Source organism: Sorex fumeus, unplaced genomic scaffold, assembly GCF_029834395.1.
Source record: "Sorex fumeus unplaced genomic scaffold, SorFum_2.1 ptg000123l, whole genome shotgun sequence".
Lineage (NCBI taxonomy): Eukaryota > Metazoa > Chordata > Mammalia > Eulipotyphla > Soricidae > Sorex > Sorex fumeus.
Genome location: NW_026606180.1, coordinates 6,509,769 through 6,533,012, shown reverse-complemented (window position 1 = coordinate 6,533,012; position 23,244 = coordinate 6,509,769). Strand labels below are relative to the sequence as shown.

General features: G+C 43.4%; 1 protein-coding gene across 3 annotated transcripts in view; it reads right to left on the bottom strand.

Moving 5' to 3' along the window:
* The window catches only part of STK38 (serine/threonine kinase 38), a 61,015-nt gene that overhangs the window by 7,386 nt on the left and 30,385 nt on the right, over nt 1-23,244 (bottom strand). For all 3 annotated transcript variants that reach the window (XM_056137358.1, XM_056137357.1, XM_056137356.1), the window contains exons 5-9: nt 19,751-19,834; nt 16,046-16,169; nt 13,666-13,820; nt 5,324-5,426; nt 3,854-3,915 (exon numbers count right to left, since the gene is read on the bottom strand). In XM_056137358.1, coding sequence (XP_055993333.1) covers nt 3,854-3,915; nt 5,324-5,426; nt 13,666-13,820; nt 16,046-16,169; nt 19,751-19,834 — 528 coding nt within the window. The remainder of the gene's footprint in view (nt 1-3,853; nt 3,916-5,323; nt 5,427-13,665; nt 13,821-16,045; nt 16,170-19,750; nt 19,835-23,244) is intronic.

The following is a 23,244-nucleotide window of genomic DNA, read 5'->3' as shown; positions in this document are numbered from 1 at the left end:
TTTTTTTAAATTCACCTATAAGTAAACATTTATATCACCGTCAACATTTCACTCACTATGACAAGTAACACCTGAACATTCTTGCAACACCTTCTTGGGCACCAGGGCAAAATTTTCTCTTGAGTATATACTAGCAGTAGTATCACTGAGTCTTGAGTTATAAATATTTTCGGTAAAATTTGATGTCTTCCCCATGGTCCTCCAAAGTGACTGCATCTACTGAGACATCTCAGCAAGAAGAGCCCCTCTGCTGTTCCACGGCTTGCCAGCACAACTCTGTCAGACCTTTCAATGTCTGACGGTCCAATGAACACTGATCTCTCTGGTCACTGTTTTAATTGGCATTCCTCTTGTTTTTGGTAAAGTTGAGTGAAAACTTATATGTTAATTAGACATTCTGGTCTTTTTTTTTCCCCCTGTGAATTCCTACTCAGATTGTTTTGTCCATTACTTTTTTCGGCTGTGTTGTCTTTTTGTCTTACTGACTCACAGGAATGCCTTAACCCTAGTCCTTAATCCTGATTCAGAGCATCAGTCCTTTATACCTTTACACACATCTCCCAATCTGAAGCGGATCTTTTTTACGAAGAATTTTAAACAATAAAACAACTGACGCATACCAAAAAGCACGTAAGTACAAAGCGTAATGAAGAAGACCCAAGTCACCAAACTCCTTAGAATGAGCCCTGTGCATCACTGGGTCTGACCCAAAAAGCAAAAAAAAAAAAAAAAAAAACCCACTTCTGTTTCTTGGAGAGAAACTAATACATGTTTAAAATATAGATTTCAAATAGAAAAAGAAAATTTCCCTGTCGTTTATATCATTTAACATGTCTACTTAAAATTAATCCATGGAAAAAATTGACTGCTCCCTCACAGTGAACACAAAAATGAATTATAAACGGGAAAAAAAAACTTCAAAAATGTTTAAGATAATGCGGGATAACATCTTAATAACCATGAAGGAAGGAAGGATTTTTTCAGTAGGATATGAGAAGCCTAAATCATAAAGAAAAACTTATTTTATTTTACTACTCTGAAGGTATTAAAAGCCTTATGTATATTGAAAGATGTGAGTGAACTATAAAATGCATCACCCAGCTCAGGCCTCGGGGTTCTGTGACAGTCATGTGCATCCCGGGTCCAGCCCTTGTGGACACGCTGAAGAAGGATTTCTTGCGTTTTTTTTTTATAGCGAGAAAAAAATAAAACACGGGAGCATCTAATAATGAAATGGTTACATTCTGCATTTGATTATTTTACACTGGTGAAAATAATTGAAGTACAGCTGCATGAGAGAGAAAGGGGAGGAGTACACATTTTATTCTTTTATTCTAAGTGTTGCCTCCCCAAAGCAAAAGCAAGTCTTCTGGAAACTGTGAAGTCTCCCTCCTCCTGAGGCTATGGGTGGGCTCCTGAGGAGACTGTCAGGCTGGGTCAGAAAGAGAGCACAGAAGGGAAGGCATCTGCCTTGCAGTTAAGCCAGCTTGATCCAGGGGACCATCTATGCCCTTCACCTCCGGCAACACTGAGTGACCCCTGAGCACAGAGCCAGGATTAAGTCCTGAGAACTAGCAAATGTGGGCCCCAAACCTGCCCCCCAACAAAAAAAAAATGACTGACAAATATACACGAATCTTTTATGGTATTTAAGCTTAATGATACCTCTCCATTTAAAATAAGTTTTAAGGGACTGGAGAGACAGTACAGCAGGTAGGGCGCTTGCCTTGCATTCAACCAGCCAGATTTGATTCTCAGCTTCCCGTATCATCCCCCAAGTCTGCCAAGAGTGATTCCTGAGCTCAGAGGCAGGAGTAAGCCCTGAGCACAACTTGTAGCCCCAAAACCAAAATAAAGAAAAAACAATAGCAAATACCTATTGTTAAAACAAAAAACAAAATATTAATTAAAATAGTAGTCAAAGGTTAAGCTGCCTGGCCAGAACAGGTAGGGTGGTTGCCTTGGATGCAGCAGAACTGGGTTCAATCGTGGCATCCCATATGGCATCGCCGCAGCCTGCCAGGAGTGATCCCTGAGCTCAAAGCCAAGAATAAATAAGTCCTGAGTAATACCGGGTGTGGCCCAAAAAACCCAAAATAAAGTTAAATAAATAAAATAATAATCATAGAAGACTCCTCACCTTGTTGTGACTTTCCAAAATAGGTAAACCTAAGTTTTTCAAAAATGCAGGGGCATTTATTGTCTTAAAAATTACTTATTCAGTTATCTCTTCAGTTATCAAATTTTACAACAGGGATCGGAGCAATAGTACAGCAGGTAGAGTGTTTGCCTTGCAATGTGGCCAAGCCAAGTTCAATTCCCAGCATCCCATTTGGTCCCCCAAGCACTGCCAGGAGTAATTTCTGAGTGCAGAGCCAGGAGTAACCCCTATGCACCACAGGTGGTCCCTCCAAAACAAATAAACCAGTAAGGCAGATATTCAGGCAATACGGCCCACACCATCCAAATCAGAATCTCTGGCTACGAGAGCCAGCCATCAATACGTGTGCAAATATCCCAGACACCTCTGACAGGCAGCCAAGATCTAGTAGATCTTGGGGTTAAAACAGAAGCATCTGACCCCATCTTTTTCATTTCCATTTTCACATGACCCATATCTACTTATTCACAAACTAATGCATAACTAAAGGTATTACAGAGAACTCTAGTTCAAAATTTTATTAAGTCTGGAAAAAATAATTTTGGCACGCCTGATAAGTTACTGCATACATAAACAAGCAGTCGTACTGCCATTCCTTAAAAAAATTCTATTTTCTCAATGACTAACTTTCTAATAATTAGAAACTGGGACATGTACATTACATGTCAAATATGCACTAACTGGAGTAGAAGTTTGCCAAGACAGTATTTCACTTGTGAATTTTTACTATTCAAATAACGTCCAACATGCATACTATTAAGGTAAATACGATCATGTTATTTTTTTTTTCTTTTGGGTCACACCCAGTGATGCACAGGAGTTACTCCTGGTTCATGCACTCAGGAATTACTCCTGGCAGTGCTCAGGGGACCATATGGGATGCTGGGAATCGAACCCAGGTCAGCTGTGTGCAAGGCAAACGTCCTACCCGCTGTGCTATCACTCCGGCCCCCACAATCATGTTATTTTTAAGCTTCTGGGGCATAACTCATTGTGCATAAAGCAAATATAAAAACTAAGGATTTCCCCAATTTCTTTCCAGTTTTTAAGTACAACTAACTTCTTTGTTTCCACTGCAAAAAGTAGGAAAGAGTGGAACAAGTATGAATGGAGGAATCTTATCTATCTTGTAAGCATCAAAATGTTTAGTGTTTCAGAACCACTGTCTTAAAACTATTAAAAACAGGTATTTATACTTAGTTTCACTTTGAAATCCCCTTGCTACCATAAAAACAGGGCAAAATTTGGGAACCAGGGAGAGAGCCCAGTGGTTAAGGCACTCACTGTGCACACAGTCGACATCAGTTCAGTTCAATCTCCAACACAAGTTAGATCGTCGGCACCACACAGTTTCCCAAGCACCCCTGCGAGTAACCTTTGAGCACAGAGTCAAGAGTAACCTCTGAGTGCTGCCAGAGGTGGCCCAAACTCCTCCCCCTAAGAAAGGAAAAATAAGAATGCGAAGGAAGGGGTTGTCACCTACAAAAAAAGTTCAGAATAAGGTTATCTATGAAAATGTCTAGGCCAATTTTCCATCCTTCTGGTATTCTGGGTGCTACAGACATAACAACAGCGCCCTAGGAAGATAATCTCCATACAGGAAGTATACTGCACATAACAAATGCAATGTTCTGTGCCCATTTTCTAAATAGGCATATTTGCTTTGTAACAATTAAGACAAATGTTACTTACAAGCTGACGTCTGTTTCTTTTCCATGTTTCTGCTTTCCTTTTGGAATTCATATTCTGGAAAGCTAAGAGTGGAGAAAACAAATCCTCATCAGAGTTCAGGAAGGAATATTGTTTACTACATTTTTTCATTGGCTCTGGTTCAAGTCATCCGAGACCTTAAAATCTTGCTTTTCCTGCTCTCTGGAAAGAAAGATGGCATCCGCACGGGAGCCTTGTGGACAGCAGGTTTGAGCCGGGGGTCTGGGGGCGACGAAAACCTCATGGGAAGGGGGGCGTTCCGGCCCGTCCTTCCCGCCCTACCGAGGTCACCAGTTGCCCCCACGAGCGGCTCTCCGGCACAGCCACGACTCCAGAGCACAGAAACCAATCTCTTAATTATCTGACTCTCAGTAGAAATACTTCCAGGGTTAATAAGTAAAATAGCAGAAATCCAAAACATTTAATTCTTGAACCCAGCTGTAGAAAGCAAATCACTTCACAATGCTTTTTCAGCATGTCTGATTGGGGGGCGGGGGGTAAACTCTAAATAATAATGGTGCATCTTTTATCGAAACAATGAATCTAGTCAAAGTAGAGAGTGTTAACTAGAACTCATCTGCCTCACAGGCATTGGGGGGGGGGGGGGGTGGGATTTTATTGGGGTTCGTGGTAAAAAATAAGTATTGGTAAAAGGAAAGGTGTTTGATATTTGCATGACCGAGACCTAAACCTGAAAGCTTTGTAACTTTTCCCACAGTGATTCAATAAATAAATAAAAAAAAAATCTTGCTTTTCCTGCCAATACACCATTAAGTCTGGATGACACATTTTCCAGAATGTTTGTGAGCCCAGGTCAGAGCCCCTTAGTCTCAGAACCAGAATGAGAGCTGTACTCTGATGTGGTTCTATGGACAGAGAGTTCAGGTCTCAAAAAGAATCAGAAGGAATTCAGCCTCATCAGAAGCAGAAGCCCCAAAGGGGATCAAAACCGTTGACAATGTTAATCCCCACTAAATTTCCAAGAGTAATAACTGTAGAGAATTAGATACCTCTGAAATTCTAGTCTACTTGACATAAGCTGCTCTAGAGTTGGATGAAATTTGACTGCAGAGTTCAATGGTTTGACGGTGCACTGGAGAAGTAACTCTTCTGAGACCAAGGTGTTCTGCCATGACAGAAGGAAACCCCTAGAAAGAACTAATCTTGAATGTCCCGAGTATCCTTTTCTTTGGCAAGTCACGTCTGCTTGTCCCATACTCACCGCCAGCACCTAGCAGAGCACCGGATGTTCACTCGGACACCTGCCTTGACCTACTTAGTAGCATACACCTGGCCTCACATCCCAGGTCAGTCCACAAAGGATCTTTCCTCTCTACAGATTCCAACCATGCTGAGTCTCCTGAGCTGCCCTGAAGATTTCAGCTACCAGAGGAGAGGCTCCTCTAGGTCTAGGAAGAGACCACCCAAGGCCAATCTGGCTGTTCCACTTACTGAAGTCGCTGGGGAGGCTGTGGTTCAGGTTCCTGTAAAATTCCGTCCTATGAGCCTTTTTCAGTCCTGTGCAAAGGCCAAAGTCGGAAAGTTTCACATGGCCCTAAGGGGAACAAAAACAGCAAATGCATCTTTGAAAAACAGCAAATACATCTTTAAAAGGCCAGCCCAAGTCCTACTTACTAATAATTTTGCATATGATCTAAATTTTCATACACATAGAAACCTGTAAACATCTAGAAGCCTGTAAACATCTTTGAACCCTTCATAGTCCTTAAGAATTTTACTTGGTTTTTGTTTTGGGGGCACACCTGGAGGTGCCCGGGCTTACTCCTGGCAGGCTTGGGGAATCATCTGGGGTGCTGGAGATCGAACCTAGGTAGATCACATGCAAGGCAAGTGCCCTACCTTCTATATTATCTCTTCATTTCCAGGATCTTACCACTTTTTGAACTCAAAATAAACATTCCTCTGTGTTTCTATTTCTTCAAAATTATCCTATCTAGGGTCAGGAAGATAACATAGTGGTCAGGGGCTCATACTTGGCATGGGCCAGGGCCTGAGTGCCAACCCTGGTACAACACGGCCCCCAGAAGTACAGGCTGAGTCAAATTCTGATCGGCACAGCCCAGCCTGAACACACCCCAGGCCATGCCCCAGGCCCAAAAGTGGATACTTTGGTCAAGTTTCACCAGAAGGCGCAACTTTCCCCAAGCACTGCTTGGAAAGCCTTCCTAAAATAAATAATAAAAACATAATTATGGGGCTGGAGTGATAGTACAGCGGGTATGGTGTTTGCCTTGCACGCGGCCGACCCAGGTTCGATTCCCAGCATCCCATATGTTCCCCGAGCACTGCCAGGAGTAATTCCTGAGTGCAGAGCCAGGAGTCAGCCCTGAGCATCGCTAGGTGTAACCCAAAAAGCAAAATAAAAAAAAAAAAAAACCAAACCAACAAAACTATTCTTAACGTCTGTATTGTATTCAATTTAATTAACTCAGACATCATTTACCTAGACATTCCCTAGGACTGGACGCTTACTCCATTTCCCCTTCCTGCCCTCAATAAGATAAATTATAAGCACCTTTATATCAGCGAGGGCTGCGTTCCCAAGCCTGTCCATGGAACAGAGGACAGTCTTACTAACTGGCTGTTAAATAATGACTGAATGATCACATCTTTGTTCATGCAGGTATTCTACTGTTTAATTAGTATCATGATAAACTCTGTTACTACAGAGATAATCAGAATAAAGTTTACTGTATAGTTCCTAACAAATGCTGCCATACTATCTTCCAATCACAGATCTGACTTATTCTTCTCCAGAAAAACTTACTCTTCCTACAAGCCAGGCACTATGATGTTCTTTTCTTTGTTTTTTGGACATCTGGTTGTTCTAGGGCTTACTCCTGGCACTGTACTCAGGGATCACTCCTTGAGGATTTGGGGAGGTGCCGGGGACTGAACCTAGTGCAATGGCTAGCAAGGCAAGCGCTCACCTGCTGTATTCGAGCTCTGGGCCCCAGTTACTTTAAAAAAAATTAATTTAAAGAACTGTGATTCACGAAGTCATTGATAGTTGAGTTTCAGGCATACGATGTATCAACAACACTCCTACCACTAGCATCAGCTTCTCTCCACCCATGTTCCTATGCTTCCCACCTCCCCGTAGCCTCTGCCCCCTTGTCATTGTGACAGACACATTTCAAAGTCGGGGGCTGAGCTTAGATCTCATGTTTTCTGTGTTGTGGAGTCTGTGCGTTGGATGCATGACTATACCACTCACTCGTGTCACCAGTATACCTGAAGCCCCCAAGCCCCATTACTTCTGTTTCTCATTTCTTCCTTCCCCCTCGATGTCTTTCCTTCTACAGATCACCCTTGGCCCCAGAGTATAGGAAGAAGGATACAGAAAGGAAGGCACTGTGTTCTTAACGTGCTGTATAAAAGATCAGAGAGGTAGCTCAACAGTCTGAGCAAATGTTTTCGTGGGGGAGATCCAGGTTCAATCCCCAGCACAGCATGGACCCCAGCGTGCCACGAGGAGTGAGCCCCCAGCAGAGAGCTGGAAGTGGTCGCCCAGCACTGAAGTGTTGTCTCAAAGCCCATAAGCCACACTTCCAACTCAGTGTCGCTACATCACTTTTTGATGAAACGACTCTACTCACACTAGAAATCAACCCCTGTTCTTTCCCTATAAACAGGTTATCTGGAAAATGGGTAAAATATTATTTTCCTGCCAGGAATGATGAGACTCTTAATATGATGCCTGGCGAATAACCTGCCTTTAAGGAAGAGAGAGGTAGTTATTTCTGTAGTGGCAACATTCTAAGGCAAAATCAAAAATACAGAAGGCAATTCTGATGGTCAGAGGTCGAAATTATTTAGGGTCACAAAATCAGAAGGCGTGGGAGGCAAAGTCTAAGCCCCAATCGTTTTGGCATCCTTAACATTCCACCCTCAGTCCTTAACAAATTTCCCAGGGTACAAGGCTACAAACTCCTTTCAAATACATCAGGCATTTTATTTTTAAAGAAATTCCATTGATAGGGGCTGGAGTGATAGCACAGCGGGTAGGGCGTTTGCCATGCATGTGGCCGACCTGGGTTCGAATCCCAGCATCCCCATATGGTCCCCTGAGCACCGCCAGGAGTGATTCCTGAGTGCAGAGCCAAGAGTAACCCCTGTGCATCGCCAGGTGTGACCTAAAAAGCAAAAAATTTCATTGATAAGGTCCATGAGAGAGGCGTTTAGGGCACCTGGTGGTGGTGGAGATACAGTAGATTTGTACATCAAGGGCATAAACATTAACACTAATTGTAAATCAAATTATCTAAATTAAAAGAAAAAGCCCAATGAGATGACACAGGGTAAAGCATATGCACGACTGTGAGTGACCAGGTTCTGTCCCCACATGCCCCACAGCACGCCTGGGCATCTCTGGGGGGGAGTCTCAGAACTGCCAGGGTAGCCTGGCTTATTCCAGGCCACATCCTTGAGCCCTCACTCTGAATCACCAACTCAGCTTGCCAAGAACGGCACCCCACAGCCCCAGCAACTACAAAGAAAGGAGGAAGAAATCCCTCTGAGATGGGCTGTACAGTCAGCATGCTGTAATGGGAAACTGACAAATAAGGGGCACTATGACCTAGAATACTATCTGGCATTTCTCTCCAACTTTGCAAATAATTTATTCTATAAGCTCAAGGAACAAAACGTACAGTATTTATAATTCCAAGTTTTGTTGGACACCACTAAGAAAGAAATGGGTCTGATCAGAAATCAAGTACCTCGGAATCAGCTTAACTAAAGAGGTCAAGGACCTGTACAAAGAAAACTACAAAACGTTACTTCACGAAACAAAGAGGACATGAAGAAATGGAAACACAACCCCTGCTCATGGACTGGGGGAATTAACATTGTCAAAATGGCAATATTCCCCAAGGCACTATACAGATTCAAGGCGATCCCTATCAGGACACCCAAGACATTCTTCAAAGAAATGGATCAAACATTCCTGAAAATCATATGAAACAACAAACCTCCACGAATAGCTAAAGCAAACCTGGGGGAAAGGATGGGTGGCATCACCTTCCCCGACCTCAAACTCTACTACAACGTGGTAATAATCAAAACAGCATGGTATTGGAAAAAAGGCAGAGCCACAGACCAATGGAACAGGGCTGAATATCCGTACACACACACACACACACCCTCAAATATATGATCATCTAGTCTTTGATAAGGGAACAAGAAATGTGAAGTGGAGCAAGGAAAGCTTCTTTAACAAATGGTGCTGGCAAAACTGGACAGCTACATGCAAACATATGGGCTTAGACCTCTACCTAACACCATGCACAAAAGTCAGATCAAAACGGATGAAAGACCTCAACATCAGACCAGAATTCATAAGATACATCGAAGACAAGGTAGGCAAACCCCTCCACGACACTGAAGCTAAAGGTATCTTCAAAGATGAAATGCCACTGACCAGACAAGTGGAAACAGAGATAAACAAATGGACTATCTTAAAGTAAGCTCCGATACCTCAAAAGAAACAGTGACCAAAATACAATCTACAAAATGAGAAAGGATATTCACCCAACACCCTTCTGATAAAGGGCTGATATCAAGGATATACAAGGCACTGGTTAAACTCTGCAAGAAGAAAATATCCAACCCCATCAGAAAATGGGGCAATGAAATGAACAGAAACTTTCTCAAAGAAGAAATCCGAATGGCAAAAAGGCACATGAGAAAATGATCTACATCACTAATCATCAGGGCGATGCAGATCAAAACCACAATGAGATACCATCTCACATCACAGAGACTGGCCCACATCCAAAAGAACAAAAGCAACCGGTGTTGGCGTGGATGTAGAAAGAAAGGGACTCTCCTTTACTGCTGATGGGAATCTGGTTCAGCCCTTTTGGAAAACAGTATGGAGGATTCTCAAAAAATTAGAAATTGAGCACCCATTTGACCCAGCAATACCACTTCTGGGAATATATTCCGGAGATGCAAAAAAGTATAGTAGTAATGACATCTGCACTCGTATGTTCATTGCAGCACTGTTCACAATAGCCAGAATCTGGAAAACACCCAAGTGCCCAAGAACAGATGACTGGTTAAAGAAACTCTGGTACAGCTACACAATGGAATACTATGCAGCTGTTAGAAAAGATGAAGTTATGAAATTTGCATATAAGTGGATTAACATAAAGAGTATCATGCTAAGTGAAATGAGTCAGAAAGAGAGGGACAGACAGAGAAGGACTGCACTCATTTATGGAATATATGTAACAAAATGGTAGACTAACACCCAAGGATAGCAGAGATAAGGACCAGGAGGATAGCTCCATGGCTTGGAAGCTGGCCTCACATGCTGGGGGAAAAGGCAGCTGAGACAGAGAAGGGACCACCAAGCAAAGGGTGGGCCCGCTCGAGATGGGAGATGTGTGCTGAAAGCAGACTACAGACTGAACATGAACATGATGGCCACTTAACACCTACATTGCAAACCTTAACATACTAAAGAAGAGAGGAGTGAAAGGGAATGTGCCTGCCACAGGGGCAGAGGAGGGATGGAAAGAGGGTGGGGGGATACTGGAAACACTGGTTGTGGAGAATGGGCACTGATGGAGGGATGGGTACTCGATCACCGTATGACTGAAACGTAAGCACGGAAGTTTCTAAGTCTGTAACTGTATCTCACAGTGATTCGTGAAAAAAAAAAAAATAGAAAGAAATGGGTCTGAAAAAGCAGTAGCTAGGGCTGGGAGCTTGCGGGGGCAGTGCACAGGCCCAGGATACGTGAAGGCCTGAGCTCAGTACCAGCACTACCAGTGTGGCCCCTATAAGAAGAAAAAAAAATTAAATAGTCAGTACACCAAAACTAAGATAGTCAAGCTCAGATTTTCAGGAAATTCTATAACCATTCTGATTAACGAGTAACAATTCTACCTTTGCGCTTCTCTAATCTACAAGGCTGAACACATAAATGAGATCACGACAACATTTTTCTATAATTCTATATAGCACAACCTGAAAACATTCCTCACTCCTCAGCAATGAATGCCCATGTTCTTATTCTCAGTCTTTCATATGTTTGCAGAGATCACAGGACACAACTACACCAGCACTCTGGTGCCCGTGAAGCAGGACGTGGGCATCTGAAGGCCACATAAAAGAGAAGCAGTGCTTTATCAAAAACAGATCTGAAGTAATGACATGGAAAAGGGCCCATATACACTGAATACTTGAAAGAAAAAGCAAGTCACTACCTTTAGAATGTTAACTGTATGATTTACTGACACACACACAAAAAGGCATTAGCGCTATTTAACCAGAAGAACGGTTATTGTTAAGTGGTAAGATTATAAATAATTTTCTTGTTTACAACTCTCTGTATTGTTTCCAATGGGGGAGGGGGTGCATACCCAACAACGCTCCAGACCTCCATGCTGTGCTCACGTGTCATTCACAGAAGCACTCAGGACCATTTGGTGCTAGACTTCCATGCATTTAGCCCACTGTGCTATCTCTACAGCCTTGTTCTGATTTTCTACTATGTATATACACTATAGCTATGATGACTATATTGATAATCAAAACAATTATAACAAGTCTCTTGCTTTCTTGAAACCTGAGGTTTCAGAGGCTGGAGAGAGAGTACAGCAGGGTACTGAGTTTGCCCGCCAGGGGGAGCAACACAGCTGGGGGCTGGGTATGAACCAAAACCAAAATAAAAACGTGCGGATTTTCAAACAGCAAGAAAGTGACCACAAAATCACAAGAAGGAATATCCTAAAAGCTAAATTCACTTTTCTGTCGAAAAAAAGTTTTTGGTCAATGTAACAATGTTGGGTAAAAGGAACTAAAAATTAGAATTTTAGAACTAGAAGGTACTCAAGATCTTTTTTAGGTCAACAGATTCACTTTATAGATAAGAAAACAGAGTCAAGTACAAGAGACATGCCAAGGGATTTCTAAAATTCCATGGTACAGGAATTTTACCAAGAATCTTCTTGTTAAGAACTAAGCAAGAAAGTCTGTGTACATGTCTAATCATAAACACAAAAAGGGCTGGAGATGAGTGCGAGATTAAGGCACGTGCCTTGCACACAACCAACCCAAGGTCTGCCTCCTGGAACCCCCAAACAGCTCCAGGATTGGTCCCTGCGCCCAGAGCCAGGAGGAAGTCCTAAGAACAGTCAGATGTGGCCGAACGCCTTCATACCAGTCCCCCGTCAAAAAGGATGACTACAAAGAAAACATTAAAGAGGATGAGAACGCTTTTCTTTAAAGCAGAGAAAACGTGGTTTGGAACCTGAACTTGATTATGTTGTGCTGGTAGTGGTTCTGTCTTATGTCCGGATTCCTGACTGGGTTCCTCTGTAACTGAGGAGGTTGCCAGGCAGTTTTCTTAAGAGGTGATGCACTGAGGCTGGAGAGACCGCACGGCAGGGACGCAGTTGACCCAGATTAGATCCCCAACACTCTCTAGTCTCCTGAACCCGCCAGGAGTGGTCCCTGAGCACAGAGACAAGAGTAAGCCTAGATATAGGCGAGTGTCACCCTGAGCAACAGTCCCCACCTCACCCCCCAAAAAAAGAGGTAAAGCATGTAACAGAGCCACTTATATGCTAAGAGGAAGGTAACTATCTTCACCTTTTATTTTAAAAACCTTGTAAATCAATTTTTCTCTTAAATAATTTATTTATTTTTTCGAAGTATTTTTTTTTCTTTTTTTGGATCACACCTGGAGATGCACAGGGATTACTCCTGGCTTTGCACTCAGTAGTTACTCCTGGCAGTGCTCAGGGGACCATACGGGATGCTGGGAATCAAACCCGGGTTGGCCGCGTGCAAGGCAAATGCCCTACCCGCTGTGCTATCTCTCATGGCTGGAGTGATAGCACAGCGGTAGGGTGTTAGCCTTGCACGCAGCCAACATGGCCAACCTGGGTTCGATTCCTCCGCCCCTCTCGGAGAGCCCGGCAAGCTACTGAGAGTATCTCGCCCGCACGGCAGAGCCTGGCAAGCTCCCCGTGACGTACTCGATATGCCAAACACAGTAACAACAAAGTCTCCAATGGAGACGTTACTGGGCCCGCTCGAGCAAATCAATGAACAACGGGAAGACTGTGATACCGTGATACTGATTTTTCGAAGTGGAACAGATTTTAGTTCGAGGTTTTGAAGGGAAGGAAGAAGAGAAAGAGGGAGAGAGTGAAAAGCATCGTGCTCAAGAGAGAACCCAGGCTTCTCCAAAGGCGGAGAGAGCCCCTACACACATCCCAGCATTAGCCATGAGAGCATGAAAGTACGCATCTCAAGAGGGGAGATGCGGGCGACACACGTGCTCTGCCATGTGGGCGCAAGCAGAACATGAGCTCAGGCAACATATGCGTGCTCCAATCATTTTTTAAATGGCCTTAATTTTCAAATTTTTTTTTGCTTTTTGGGTCACACCCACAGGGTTACTCCTGGCTCTGCACTCGGGAATTACCCCTGGCGGTGCTCAGGGGACCACATGAGATGCTGGGAATCGAACCCGGGTTGGTCGCATGCAAGGCAAATGCCCTACCCGTTGTGCTATCACTCCGGCCCCAAGAGGCCTTAATTTTTAAGAACCGTTCAACAGAATTATAAGCCTATCAGAGAAATTGATTATTGTGCGAGATAGCACACTGGAGAGAGCAAATCAGAATCTGAAAATAAACAAATAAACAGATAAATAAATAAGGTAGCTCATGGTTCCACAGTTCTCCTACTGGTACTAGCACAGCTCAGAGAAAGGCTGCTCAGGCCAGAAACACAGGAGCCGGGCACTGCACCTTGCTGTCCAGAAGCAGGTTGTCCGGCTTGATGTCCCTGTGGATGAACCCGAGCTGGTGAATGGAGTCTATGGCCAGGACGGTTTCTGCTATGTAGAACTGCGTCTCTTCTTCTGTCAGAGTGTCTTTCTTCATCAAGAGAGTCATCATGTCCCCTAGAAATGAAGACACAACACACACACACACACACACACACACACACACACACACACACACACGGACGGATGGACGGACAGACAGATATACACACACACACGGACGGACGGACGGACGGATGGACGGACAGACAGACACACACACACACACACACACACACGGAGAACACATGAGTAAGTGCGGGTTTTCAGAGACGTCTTCCCCATTTACCAACATAAGGAAAAGCTAAGAGGCCTCTGCTGTGCTCCAGAGACCGACCAGCATAACAGAAAGGGCCAAAAGTTTCTAACACTGGCTAAGTAAAATCCACAGCACAGAGCGCAAAGTACTTTCGCTTAAGCTACTGATACCGCTAAGCTGTGGTTTACGTGTTACTGAAGAGAAAAAAGGGAAATTCTCTCATGCGAAAAGTAATTTGGCTTAGGAAAAATGCACCAGATAAAAAGCTACTTCACTGTGCACTTTGCACAGATACCTGCAGATCTGTCTCTAGCCAAAGAGTCACTTCCACAGATATCGGACTGTTCTTCTAGGAAGGTTGAAATGTCAAAAAAATCTTTTAACATTTGGAGAAGGTCAAAGAAGTTCCCCAATTTCTATTCACAAAACAGAGTATAAGCAAATTAAAAGGTGGGATTTAGGTAACAATGTGTTAGTTAACGAAAGCTAAAAAGGAACTGAAAGTGCTACATGCTGTATCATAACCACATCCCAAAGGTACACAGTGAACACCCCCCAAGACCAGTGGGTATTTTTCCTCCAGTGTTTTATTATAAGCACTTCAATATAAAACAATATCCCTTACGCAACACTGACAACACACTATTATTTTCTCTGCAAATTCAAATTTTAATTATTTATACTAAACACCAGAAACATGAAATGATTCATTTTAAAAATTCTGATCCTAACTCAACAGATAGACAAAAACAAAGTAAAGGAAGTACACGTAAGTAAATAGAAGCTAAGAGAAACAGGAAAGATTCAGTAAAGATCTCACTTAGAGTCATTTGTATTCGAAAACAGGGAAAGAGAAAGAGACCTTTGATTTATGCTTTCTGATTTCCACTTATTCAGGGGAAAGTTTTGTAGTCTTGGAGAAAATCACTTTTAGGTAAAACGAACACTTTCTCAAAATGCTGTCTCCCCCCACCCCCCATTTTACTGCCATTTCAATTCCAAGCACTGAAATAGGTGGATTCCTGTCATTTCTGGCAGCCACACAGGCATCTGCGGGTGCGTAAGAGACGTGACGCCAGGGCATGCGGTCAGCACTCAGGCTGCCGTGTTTGGGGCCCAAGAGCAGCCAACGGCTTCCCCCGTGTGAGCGGGGCCTGCAGATGAGAAAGCCCAGGCCAAGTGGTCTGTGGTCCTGCAGGTCATCTCCACCAAGTGCCAAGTGTCCAGAAGACATGAGAAGCCCTGGAAGACGGCGCAGGTGACGCCGAGGGAGGCGCATGGAGAGGGAGTCTACGCTGGTCTGACGCCAACTTAGGAACTGGCCTTTAAAGACATTTCTTCTTCGTCTACCAGACCCTTCTTCTAATCTTCATCAATTGTTGATTAAAAAAAAAAAGAAAAAAACACTGATGACCCTAGATCTGAACTAAAGGTTGTCATAAGATCGAACTATGGCACGATTTTATTTGCTCTATTAGTCCCACCAAACACTCCAGTCCATCCGCTCGCTGGAAACAGAGCTCCCTGCTGCAGACGGGCAGTGCATTCTGCTCTGGGTCTACTTGGGAACTGGTTGTCTTAGACGACACACACATGTCGAGTGACATAAAACTTCCAATACCACAAATGAAAAATTCGTTCTAATTACTAAGAAATGAGAAAGTCACTTATTAATACAGATTATAAAAAAGAAAAAGTTGAAGCAAGAACTGGTAGAGCTTCAAATCTGTCACTGGTTACTTATTGTACGATTTCCACTGACAGGAAAGCAGGCAGAGTCCCTAGTATATTCCTATACATTTTAAGAGAAGTAGAAAAGAAAGAAATCGTGAGGATGAGTGAGAAAGTCACTTTCAGGGCACTAAGAATTGTAGCAAGGCACCTCAGCACAAGGCAGCTTACTGACTTCCTTTACAGACCTAAAAAAGATACAGAAAGCAACTCTGTCAGGACAATCAAAAGTAGAAAGGAGAGTTAATTGGCGTGAGAGGGGAAAAAACACAAAACAAGAAAGGAAAAAAACCTTTCATGGTCAGGTAATTACCTCCAGGCAGGAACTCCATGATTAGGTAGAGGTTTAGCTTATCCTGAAAACTATAGAACATTTTCACAACCCACAAACTGTCTGCCTCCACTAGAATGTCACGCTCCGCACGAATGTGGCCGACCTGGGGGTATATGCATTGGATTAATGACAGGCTTTGCTCGGATTTACTAGACCGTATATTTGTTTAAACAACTTGAATACCATCTTGAGTATCAGACTGCGGTGATACAAGAGACAGAAGTCAAGCCTAGGCAAAAACCTTCCCGTTTGAAATTGACGTCTGACTTGAGATTTGGCAGTGAAATCCCGAGTGATGAAAGAATTACAAATGGCAAAATGAATGGATTTAATGCAAACGGCAACTCGAACGATACTACTCATTGAAACTGATTATTTAAAAATTACCATTCTTTTGCATATACTTTTGTCCGAATCATTTTTTATGATGAAAAAAGTCTCCAAGATGAGACTCTCTCAAGTCCTGCCTTGGGTCTATAACGGCAATGTCCTGGTTGACAATTTCGTAACACAATGTCACAGCATTTAGTTACTGCTAGTATGCTTGATTAATTCCTTCTGAACTGAAATACAAATAAAACCTAAGTTAAAGATTAAAATTTATGACATTTTATCAGTTTCTACTTGGACTAAAGTAGAAGCTAAGGAGATGAAGTTGCTGAAGATCAGTGAGAAGGGACAGATTTTCTCGATGAAAATGTTAATCAAATTTAACCTCATTTACTCTAATAGCAATCAAAACATTGCTACATAACGTCGATTTCTGTCCTTCTGACCAGGGTCACAAGATCCTTCCTGTCCTTCTCTTACAAGGGTTACAAGATCCAAAATTGGGTTAACTCAAATATAAATTTATTAAGGCCCAGTCCAATCCTATAAGAGGTTTTGGTCTTATTATAGGACTTTACTTCTATGATATTTGCAGAGAGGAAGTGTATCAAAGGTCACTAGCATTTTTGTTTGGAAGACTCAGTCCATGATTGCTGTTTTGTTTATGCAATACTATGTGCTACAAGGATGTCTCTGGCAAAGCCAGGCAATGTTCCTCCCATCTGAGACAGAGAATCCTTCATTCTCTCTTGTCTCACACCTGGTCTACCAGTCTACCAGTCTTCCATGCGAACCCTTGGATGTTGGAAGAAGCTGAGTTTACATATTTGAGCTCTTACTAAAAATGCACTTTGGGGACATTTTTGATAGCTTCAATATTGCAGAAAAACACTGACAAGGTATAAGGGTGGAAAAATGGAAGGTAAAGGTGGTAAGAAACAGTGTTAATGTAACGTAAAGCCTAATACACTAAGGAGCTATCTGCCCTTGCTCATAGAGAAGTAAGACGTTTGGGACACAGCAGCATCTGCACTGCAGCAAGTCCCAGTCACTAGCGTGACCAAGGCAGCCTTCACCGCCTCCACGGCCCTAGCTCTGGGGAAAGGCTCTGCCTGGTGCAGGAAGCATAAGGGGGGGGGGGGGGCTTCCTGTTATCACTTGTCCCTCACTTTGAAAGACAAAATAGTGACTGCGACCTTCCCCGTTTGTCCCTGTGAGGACACAGCTGTGCCCTTCTCACCTGGAGACGAAACAGCATTTAGGAACCTTCAGGTCTAGGAGCAGAGTCAGGTGAACACAAAAAATGAGCCTGAGGTGCAAATGACACCAAAGATTCCCTTTTCCCTGTCCTATGAATATCTGATATAGTGGGAACTACATACTAGTTGCTATTCTGGGCATGAAGAAAGCAGAGATAAAAGCCCTTTTTTTTCCCCCCATCCTGAAACCTCACTGGCATCACAACAAGTGATTTTTTTCCTTTTTCACTTAAAGAGAAACAAAAAAGTGAACTAAATGCTGGTCTTCTGCTCCTTGAAAATTTATTTTCTAGATAGCAGAAACTTCCATCCTCTGAGACAGAATAATAACCTGAGCTCTCAGTGGACAGCTTTCATTCCTGTTTAGTGAAAGGAAACAAAAAAAACAACTTCTCTACATAAGGCGCCTGCACCTTTTTGCTGTTTACTGCTTAGTGTCTGGGGGCCACACCCAGCGATGCTTGGGGGTAACTTGTGAGTCTGCACACAGAAATTACTCCTGGTGGTGGCGGGGAACCAGATGAGATGTTAGGGGTCAGCCTGGTCGGTTTGGTCAGTCACGTGCAAAGCAAGCACCCCTACCCACTGTACAGGTGCTCCAGCCGAAGGCACCTATATCTTACTAAAAAGTAGGCTTTAAATCAAAATTTGTCACTGTCACTGAAAATAATGGGTTTCTATTGGTCCACTTCCACTCCCATCTAGACTAAACATGATGCAGGAGGCTGATAGGTCCTAAGGTGTGTGGCCAGAAATTAAACTGGATCAGACTGAGATCAAACCTACAGAACAAGGAATCAGCAATGTGACCAAGCAATTAAGTTAATTTAAAATTCTACTTCTAGGAACATTTCGTTGACTTTCGTATCAAGAAATTTTCAAAACTGGCTTTGAAGAAAACACAGTGTTTGAGGAAACGAGCTATCATAGCATGTTTGGGGAGTTTTCTGTTACCCTGTGGACCTGTCTCCACCCTGCTCTGGGGCTCTATATCGAAGTTCTCTTGGTCACAGGGGTCGCTCACTTCTCTGCAATAGCATCTAATCTTTACAGATATTTTTTATTAGGAATTAATCTGTTCTGAAGCAGCCAGCAAAATGAAATAATCCATAGTCCATCTCCATTTTCATCCTTAATATGCTAATATTTGAAATCCATTTTGGTGGGAAAAGGCTCCCAAGTGTTCAAGAGAGCCCCAGGCTTACTCCTGGGACTGCTCAGACCAGCGGTGTGGGCTTGGGACAAGCAGCCGTGAGCACTCCAGGACCACGCCGGGTGCAGTGCAGGGGCTGGAACGTCTGCCAGGGCATGCTCTGCGGCCCCTGAGCTATCGCCCAGCCCTCTATTAAGTTCTTAAGCAGCTTATACATCTATTTGGAAGACAGTTTACGATTTTTCAATGTTATTAACTTTGTTTGTTTGGGGGCCACACCCAGCAGTGCTCAGGACTTACTCCTGGCTCTGAGCTTAAGAATCTCTCCTGGAGGTAGGTGCTCAGGGGACCATACGGGATGTTGGGGATAGAACCTGGCCACCCTCTCCACTGTACTATCGCTCCGACACCTGTAATTAATTATTAAAGACAATTTGCAATGCTCTGCCGTTTGCATTATATTTCTTCAAATTTATTTAGAAATTAAAATACTGTTATCTCTTAAATAGTAACGTGCTACTCAGAAGGTCCAACTTTGGTTTGCGTGTACAGAAGTATATTAAGACATTGAAATATACATCATAATAGAGTATACGAAGATACATTAGATCTAAGATGCAGACACATTTTTATCTCTCAGCATTCAGTAAGAAACGTGCCACCAGACCGTGTGCGACCTCAAAGTGATCTCAGGACAGACATCTTGTGATAAACTGAGACAAAATAGAAGCTGTTTCTCACATAGGTCTTTAATTTTTAAAAGACAGCACAAAATGTTCAGGTATTATTTTAGGCAGAGAAAAGCAAAACTATGAGTATACGTGACATAGCTTAGAAAGTCTAATAAAGAATAAACATGTCAAATCAGAAAAAAGTCAGAGTTTTAGGAAACAAAGCTAAAATCATAAGCTCACTGAAAGCTCTGCCAGAGCTATGCTTTACCTGCTCTTTCTCAAGCATATCTGCTTTGCGGAGTATTTTCATTGCATACACATGCCCTGTATCTTTCTTCTGAACAAGTCGCACCTACGAGTTATAAAAGAAGTGTCAGGTCAAAAGCTCACAGAACCAAATGAAAGCTTTCACGGACTGTAGGAAGTAACAAACTGAAAAATGGCAGGGGTGAAAGGGCACGAGAGGCAGTACAGGGGCTAAGGTGTTTGCTTTGCGTGCAATCAGACCCCGGCACTGGGCTCAAACCCCCCCCCCCACCCCCCGGGAACCGGAAGCAGTTCCCGAGCACCACTTGGGATAGTCCGAGATCACGCTCCCTGCCCCTCCAAACATGAGAAAGTCCTGCAATTTAATACAAGCAACAATTTTTATATATATTAAGGAAACAGAGACAGCCCTTTTCAATGTTCAATATGGATCCTTTCACACACAGTGATGTCAGCAGAGAATGACTTCAAATACTTCCAAATCTGAACAGGTTTAACTTTCTAGCAAAACAAACCAAGCTACTTTAAAATCCTCACTTTCGGGGCTGGAGTGATAGCACAGAGGGTAGGGTATTTGCCTTGCACACGGCCCGACCCAGGTTCGATTCCCAGCATCCCATATGGTCCCCCGAGCACGGCCAGGAGTAATTCCTGAGTGCATGAACCAGGAATAACCCCTGTGCATCGCTGGGTGTGACCCAAAAAAGTAAAAAACAAACAAACAAAAAAAACCTCACTTTCTTTTGTTTGGATGGTTGTTGTTGTCTTGGGGGTGGAGGGGTCTTTTATTGTTTTTTTTCTTGGTTTTTTTTTGGGGGGGGCACACTCAGGGATACTCAGGAATTACTCCTGGCTTTGCTGCTGGGGATTGAACCCAGGTCACTAGGATCAGCTGCATGAAAGGTAAGTGACCCAACCACTATACATTCTCTCCAGTTTAAAACCCTCACTTCGACCTTAAGAAGTCACCAAGAGCCTGGCACAGGTCATCTAGTAATCTCAGAATACAAGTAAATGATGACATGTGAGATAGTCAAAAGCTCATTCAAGGGACAAAGTCTGGTAAAGACTTGACAGCAGGTAAAGAGTCTGCCTTCCCATGCAGTCAACCCAGGTTTAATTCCTGCACCCCACACGGTCCCATGATCCCTGCTAGGAGTGACCTCTGATTGCAGGGCCAACCAGGAGCACAGCTCCAGTATGGCCTTAAAAAAAAATTACATACATATATATATGTATATATATATATATATTTATATACTGATATGTGTATATATATGTATATATGTCCCAACCACTCTCACCAGTTTCCCACCCACCCCCACACCTGTCCCCTTAATAGGCACAAAAATAACACACCGCTTGTTACAACAAACTGGAAGACAGAACAAAAAAAAAAAAAAGTAGTATAAGAAAATTTGTGAAGCTTGTTCTATCTCATGGGCTAGAGCAATAGCACAGCGGTAGGGCGTTTGCCTTCCGCGCGGCTGGCCTGACCAAGCCAGGTTCGATTCCTCCGCCCCTCTCGGAGAGCTCGGAAAGCTACCGAGAATATCTCGCCTGCACGGCAAAGCCTGGCAAGCTCCCTGTGCCCGTGACATATTCAATATGCCAAACACAGTAACAAGTCTCACAATGAAGATGCTACTGGGCCCGCTCAAGCAAATCAATGAACAACGGGAGGACAGTGCTCCAGTGCTCCAATTCTATCTCACAATGGGTCTAGGTGAGGATTCACCAAGCCCTGTGCTCCTAGCCGAGCCCCCGCGCTAGTGTTTTGACTTCCTGGCTTGCTGGCCTTCTGGGCTACTTCCCACCTACTCTGCTGCGCTGCTACTGGGCTGCCAGTATTGTGGAATTGGAAGATGTCATGCACTCCAGAAACTGCAAAACTGGGGCGATTCTTTCCACCGGCGTCTCTACCAAGATGAGCCATGCAGCTGCGGGCTGTGGGGTGGCTGCAGGCAGCACGAGGCCTGCTCCTCCTCTCAGAAGGCCCCAGAGTCGTTAGCCTGGGGAAAGGAACTTGGATGCAGTTCTCCTTTCTCTTACCTTCCAACTTTCTTAAAAGAATAAATTACTTTATGATGAAAAGGATAGTAATGGCCCTCGTAAGCCAACAGCCAACTGACTGCATACAAATTTAATGTGTCCCAAGTGAAAAATGCTTTTTATTAGAACTGTAAAAAAGTACTGGGGCTGGAGCAATAGCACAGCAGGTAGGGCATTTGCCTTACGCAAGGGCACCCCGGGTTCGGTTCCCAGCATCCCATAAGGTCCCCCGAGCATCACCAGGAATAATTCCTGAGTGCAGTGCCAGGAGTAACCTCTGTGCACTGCTGGGTGTGACTCAAAAAGGAAAAAAATTTACTGCATCTACACAGTTCAATATATTAGCTCACATTATATATGTTATTATGTAATAGAAATACAATGGTAAAACCCACTCAGTTCTCATGCCACTTCTGGTTTATTTTTCGGAACAAAACATACTTTACTATTACTAGTTGTCTTTTAAAATGAAATAGTGGGGCCGGAGTGACAGCACAGCAGGTAGGGCGTTCGCCCTGCACGCAGCTGACCCGGGTTCAATCCCCAGCATCACATTTGGTTCCCAAAGCACTGCCAGGAGTAATTCCTGACTGCAGAGCCAGGAGCAACCCCGGAGCATCACTAGGTGTGACCCAGAAAGCAAAAAAAAAAAAAAATAAGTAAAACAAAACAGTATTATTATAGAGTGGTTTTTTTTTTCATCAAACAACATTACTTGGAAATTTTTTCTTTTTTCTTTTCCAGTAAAAACAAAAGGTGTTTTGTTACGGGTTTTATTTTTTGGGGTTGTTTGTTTCGGTAAAGTACATAAAGAAATTTTCAGTGTATTTACAGATGCGTACTATTTTTATCGTGTACATGTGAAAAATTTTTAACCCACTTCCTACTGACAGACATTTAGGCTGTTTTCAATCTTTTGCTATCATAAACAATGTGTAATGAAGACCGGTAAGTCAATGTCATTTCTAATAGAGTTCTGTAGAATTAATTTCTAGAAGTAGAAATACTGAACAAAGGTCATGAACGTTTCTAAGATATTAGTTAATCAGTTTCCATGGATACTGTATTGTCTGGGCTGGAGTGATAACACACTGGGTAGGGTGTTTGCCTTGCATGCTTCGGACCCGGGTTCGATTCCTCTGCCCCTTTCAGAGAGCCCGGCCAGCTACCAAGAGTATGCCACCCGCACGGCAGAGCCTGGCAAGCTCCCCTGTGGCGTATTATTATTATTATTATTATTATTTGCTTTTTGGGTCACACCCGGCGATGCACAGGGGTTACTCCTGGCTCTGCACTCAGGAATTACCCCTGGCAGTGCTCAGGGGACCATATGGGATGCTGGGAATCGAACCCGGGTCGGCCGCGTGCAAGGCAAGCGCCCTACCCGCTGTGCTATTGCTCCAGCCCCTCCTGTGGCATATTAGATATGCCAGGAACAGTAAC